This window comes from Montipora foliosa, chromosome 2 (genome assembly GCF_036669935.1).
Source record: "Montipora foliosa isolate CH-2021 chromosome 2, ASM3666993v2, whole genome shotgun sequence".
In the NCBI taxonomy this organism is placed as follows: Eukaryota; Metazoa; Cnidaria; class Anthozoa; order Scleractinia; family Acroporidae; genus Montipora; species Montipora foliosa.
In genome coordinates this window covers 3,970,091-3,976,403 of record NC_090870.1, presented here as the reverse complement: position 1 = coordinate 3,976,403, position 6,313 = coordinate 3,970,091, and the positions used below count along the sequence as shown (strand labels likewise).

The window sequence follows — 6,313 nt, the reverse complement described above, 5'->3', positions numbered from 1 at the left end:
TGGCTGGGTGGGTGGGTATAGCAGGTCCACATCAGCTGAATAGCTGCCAAAACTTTAACCTGCTCAAACAAACAAATAAATAAATAAATAACAAACAAACAAACCTTTTACGATGTGGGTAAAGCATCCCATTGTTATGACTAGATTGGCACGAACGGTTGGAATTATAGATAACGAAGAAAGCCTGGTCTTCGCTAGCGATGCATGCATGTGCACAAATAACATACACAGACGCGTTTTCTTGTCGTTCACAGGAGCCCATTACTAGGAGCACATAACGACATTTTTACCAACCAATCTATTTCTAGACTACCTTTTCCGCAAAAAGAAAAAAAAAACAAAGGCCGACAGTTCTGGTTCGGTGACGCTATGACGTCAAGTTAGTTTCTTGAGATTGGTCATCGGGCTCCTGCGGGAGTTTCATTGGCGGGAAATTCAATCTAAAAATAAATCGGTCTGTAAAAACGCCGTGACAGGAATATAGGGCTGTTGTTCGCTCCTATTTATGGGCTGCTGTCGTTAATTCGTGCTTTTTGTCCTAACATGAAGTACTGACGATCAAGGCACACCTAAATATACTCGGGAAAGGGTTGATTCAAGGAATAATTTGTAGATAGAGGCCTGCTCTAGTATAGCTTCGGCCAATAATTTCTTCGCAGAAGTGCTTGCGTGTGCATGTTGGACATTTAGTTATATAGTTGGGGACAGGAAACGTTTTCCCAAATTATCTGTTTTTATCCAGGTTATCTCACTTGCTCCATGCTGCGGAAGCCGAGTCCAACTTTCAACGTATGATTCCCTTAATTGACCCACAATCTGCCCACCCTTTTCCCGTCTCTCGCTGAGAAGGCAAGCACTTGCTCCACAGTTTCAACCATATGACTTTCTCTTTTCTTTTGTTTCTTTCATACATCTTAGTGGTCGCATCTAGTCCGCCTGTCTTCGACAAAATTCCAGTTAAAAACAAAACTGTTAAGTTTCAAGACGCGATCAGTTTGCGGTGCTCTTCCAGGCCTCCGGTGATATACCCGTCGGTGTGGGACTGGAAAAAAGATGGTCAACCACTCTCTGTTGAAGATATCAAATCCAAGAGGATCACCTCTTCGGGGGGAACATTGGTTGTGCGATTTGCTGTTGCTGAAGATAGTGGGAACTACACATGCGCGTTAGTGAACAGCGCCGGCTCGGTTGAGAGTGGCGGCACAGAAGTTGTCGTCCAAGGTGAGTTCCTTCTCTACACCGCTCTTGTGGTAAAGAACATGGAGGATTTTTTCTGTCGTCAACGTTATTGCAAAGCTCCAGAACGAGAATAGGCCTTTTTCGATATATATTTAAGTTCAAAAGGTCTAGATAGCAGCAACAATAAAGATAGTCGTATAAACATAAAAACTTTCTTTAATTTTCCAGACATGTTTCGACGGTACATCCGTCATCTTCAGTGTTACATATTTTGAAATCGCCGTTGAATTAAGCGTCACTCATTTAAATTTTTGTTTTGTTTTGTTTTGATTTAATTCGCAATATTGACAACGCAATGTAACGAAGTTTGTAAGATCGCGCGCGCTTTAAATTCAACGGCGATTTCAAAATATGTAACACTGAAGATGACGGATGTACCGTCGAAACATGTCTGGAAAATTAAAGAAAGTTGTTATGTTTATACGACTATTTAAGTTCAGCTTGAAAGAGAGGTTCTGAGGGTAAAGACAAAGGAAATTGGATGATATGCAAATATTTTTCACTTTCATTCTAACGTGTTTCTATTGTTTTTGTCCTCACTGCCTCACTATCAAGCCGAATATTTTATACTTCGAAAATGGCCTATTCGGACATAGTTTAATGCTACTCCACTGGTTTGAGGTAATTTGAAATTTCAAAGACCCAAAGTTTCGACATTCTTGTCTTGTGCCTTCGTCAGGAGTGATCCTGAGTGTTATCGCAAAAGTGCTTTTAGGTGCTCACCAATTTGTTTCAAAAGGAAAGAGTTCTAAACTAGCCACACAATGGAGTGGAATAGTTCTAAAATTATCACCACTAACCAGCGGTGCCGTTAACGCCGTTGTTTGGAAGCTTAGCACATCAACGCCGCGCGCCCACGCTCCTTTGAACCCTGATGTTTGCGGTCTTTTACCTGACACCTATTTGCACTTTAGGAAAAGGACGCTGTTTTCTATTGATGGACGTACCCTTGGATTACCCCTGATGAAGACACTATACAGGAGTGTCGAAATGTTGTGTCTTTGAACTGTTTCTTTCTAATAAAAACTTCTGAGCTACATTTTGAAATTTCTTTTGAACCAGACAAGCATCAACCTATGTGTGATTGACAACCTGGCCCGGGTTGCTCGAAGCATAGTTAGTTCTAACTAGAGTAAATACCATGGAAACCTATAGGTTTTGATACCTCTTAACCAACAGTTAGCGCTAACCACTGAGGCTTCGATCGAGCAACTGGCACCAGTCGGTTGCAATGTAAACGGTGACTTTCATTCTTAAGTAGAATTCAATTGAAAAATCCAAATTTCAACTGAGTTTTGTCTTGCTACGCTTAGCAAATGGTTTGAACTTTCATGCCAGATTACCAGCCAATCAGAAGCAAAAGTAATACGAATTATCATTGGCGCCGGACTCTTTACTCCAAGTTTAGCATAATTAGTTGCATAAATTAGCTTTGCGTTTTGATTGGCTTATTTGATAAGTGTTGAGACAAGGAAGCAAAAACAATAGCCCCTTCTTGGACCACAAAAGCAATAAAAGCGAAAATCTTCTAGCTCCTCACGATATGTAATTACAACCGGAGCCCATTACGATCACAACTACATTGCACACTTCTGTTTTTAATTGCAGTCTCGCCGCAAATACCTGAAGTAATCTCAGCGGATGTCGGTTGGTTCCACACAGCCACCCTTACTTGTCTAGTGTCTAGCTTTCCACCGTCTAATATAACTTGGCGATTTAAGGGACAGGAACTGAACGACAACAATAAATATAACTTCGCCAACGAAGGGAAAACTTTGCAAGTTGAAAATGTGCAGTGGGCGGATGCTGGCGACTACGAGTGCGAAGCTATGAATGAGTTGGGCGGAGCAGTTGCTTATGCCGCACTAACTGTAGGATGTAAGTACTTTTTAACGTAGAGGTTTGTATCTTATTATACCTCCCTATAAGCATGCACTAATGCCCTGGGCATACAACCCACCACAATTGGTTCCTACTTGAATTTGCTCAAGAGTGTTTTTGAGCTTCTGACTATGGCTTTGTATACACGGCCGTCTTCCTGCCTCAAGATGCCAGACCCTTTTAAGTAGCCAAGGATTTGATAAACTGTTGGGCATCATCGTTTAGTTTCCTATTGTTACTCTCACTCTTTGCAGTGACAGTTCGATTTACAGTGGAACCTTCATCACAAACCTTGAACAAATGGGACAATGCTAAACTTTCTTGCGCTGTTGAAGCATTTCCAGCCGCCGCCCTAGCGTGGAAGAAGAATGGTGAATTGGTGACAAATGACAGTCGTCACTTAATCACAACATCAGTCTCCAAAGGCACACTGGATAAAGATGGTGTACTGTTGACTGACCACATTGGTCCATTTAACACAACAACGGAGTTGACAATACAAAAGTTTGATAGACCAGACATGGGAGAATACCAATGTATAGCATGGAACCAAGGCAGCGCTCAAGCTTCAACTCCTTTGCTTATGGTGATGAGAGGTAACAACTTGGACGTTATGTACCTGATTGAAATTAGCTCGTAATTAATAATTCTAATCAATCCTCAAAGAAGCTAGCACTGCCGATTATCGAAAGTTTATTAGAAAATTAGCTATATGTCAATCTGTCTATCTTTGTGCAAATTCTAAATTTAAGAATGTATCAGATGATTAGTGCCTTTTCCACTTAACAATTTGTCAATTTTTGGTCGCTGATTTTAAAACCTAAGTGCGTTAAATTGGTGAAGTTGCTTGGTTGAACAAGATCTGTTACTTTATAAGTCGATTTGTAAGTAGCAAGACGCCTTCTTGAACGAGATTCCAATGTAAATGAAGCACGACGTAAAAATGAAAATACCGTGGAATGGAAGCTAAAATAATTCTCCCGCTTTAACCCTCCAATTCCAATATGAGAACACGATACAAACCAATTGGAATGGTTCGTTTTTTGGTCTTTTTGATCACTTTTATAAATTCATCTCCAAGGTTCATGATATGATTTGGACCTTGTTAACAACGCTGTCCATGCGGAAAAATAACATTTTAAATATTTACAGTCGTGGACCACACCCTTTTTGCGTCTTCGCCTATAATCATTTACCTGAAATGTTTGGCTTAACATTGGTGAACCTTTAATGCTAATTCGTCACATTCTTTCTTTTTATGTCTTGTAGGTCCGCCCATAATAAACGTATCTCCCTCCAACAAGCGCGTTCTTTCTGGAGCGAACGTGTCCTTTCTTTGTCTTGGGTACGGTTCGCCCCCTCCGGAACTTGTTTGGAAGAAAAATGGAGAGGTCCTCAAGGAGACTAACAGGATAAAAATCCATGCGAACGCTACGTTTCAGCTTCAGATTTTTACGGTCGGTGTTGAGGATGCAGGTACCTATGAATGCATTTACAAGAACCCCCGTGGCGAAGATTCGCGATCAGTCTTGGTGACTGTAGATGGACAAGTGGGAAGAGGTGAGTGACGTTAATTGTCATTGAACTGGAGTCTTCTATTGCTCAGTGGTAGAATCGGCAGGTCGTCGGTTCGGCTCCTGCAAAGGACAAAGGAGCACTCGGATATTTTTCCGAGTATTCCCGAGTATTTCCGAGTCGTCATCGAAAAATCAATTCTTCGTTTCTCACTCCTGTATGATTGCGAATATTCATAATTCTTTCTGTTCTGACGCATTTTGCTTTTCTCAACTAAATTCAGTACTGAATATTGTGGAAGCCCTCTCCCCAGCGGTACGCCCCTGAAGCTTGCTCGCAAGCTCGGAGGTGATCTATCTTGAGATTGAAAGGGTTTTCAGGGAAAAGTCAACACAGGCAAGCGATGAGTATGGGTCGAAATCTTTTTATATTGAACGGAAAGGCGGCTCGATTTGTAACCGTATTAAATTTCTACAATGACTTTAGATCTAGATGGCCTGGATCTCAGCGGGATGAGATCCTATGAGATCACCTCATAGAAGAGAATACAAAATGATATGCTAAGAGTTTGGCGTTTTTTTTGACGATTATCATCACTTTTTTTCCGGTCATACGTGATGTCATTTGAGAGGGTTGAGTGAACCACTCGTGATGTTTATCATACCCAATGTGGATCTCATCACCGGTGCCATCCTTGACATTTCTGTCTCTAGAATCAAAGGAAGTTGAGCCGGAGATATGACATATCCTTGTATAAAGTCACTTGAAAGAATGTGTCCATCTCAAGCTTACAAAAATTTAGTTTATCAACGGAGTTGATAATGTAAATTGGCCACCGTACAGAGATTATAAAAGCTGACGTTTCAAGCGTTAGCCCTTCGTCAGAGCGAAGGGCTAACGCTCGATATATCCCTGGGTGGGGAGGTGCGGCGCGGCCCCTCATACCCTGACCCTGTTTAAAACAAATGTCGCTGATTTTCTTACCTTGTTTAAGACAGAATTCCGATTTTTGATACCCTATTTAAGACATTTAACCCAGTTTAAATCAAAACTTGATAAATCAGGAGCTCATCAAGAGGAGCCTCTATCTCCTCTAATTCCTTGAGTCAACCCTTTACCGAGTAAATTTATTTTTAGGAACAGGTTTTTCCCGCGAAAAGTATCATAATTCCCTTGACGCTGAGATAGCTCTGTTTTGATTGGCTTTTACAACAGTGGGCGTGCTGAATGTCCCAAGGGAGATTGGCTTTTACAACAGTGAGCGTGCTGAATCTCCCAAGGGAGGTGTTCTACAAATAAATCTACTCGGGAAAGGGTTGACTCCGAGGCCAAGTATGGGAGATAGAGGCTCCTCTTAATGAGCTCCTGATAAATCGATACCCTGATTAAGACAAAAAATGATAAATTCGATACCCTGTTTAAGACAAAAATCCCGAAAAACATACCCTGCCTGGCCGCATGTCTCCATTAAGCCCTTATAAGGCAGTCCCCTCCCCCCCCCCCCCTTCCCGGGATAACAACGACGTGAAATCATCAAATTTGGGGTTTCTACGAAAACGTGAGCATGCAACAGATGGTCTTTGCTTTGAAACTGCTTGTACCAATTTAAAAGAAAACCCTGCATTCCAATCTACCCTACTGACCCTACCCTAACCCAACATTCCTATTTCTTCAAACC

General features: G+C 41.5%; 1 protein-coding gene across 1 annotated transcript in view; it reads left to right on the top strand.

The window, feature by feature from the left end:
- LOC137992130 (scavenger receptor cysteine-rich type 1 protein M130-like) overlaps positions 1-6,313 on the top strand; it is a 32,554-nt gene that overhangs the window by 25,408 nt on the left and 833 nt on the right. Inside the window, 4 exon segments of the mRNA XM_068837264.1 lie at positions 919-1,221; positions 2,848-3,117; positions 3,375-3,716; positions 4,390-4,680. Of these exon segments, the coding sequence (XP_068693365.1) occupies positions 919-1,221; positions 2,848-3,117; positions 3,375-3,716; positions 4,390-4,680 (1,206 nt within the window).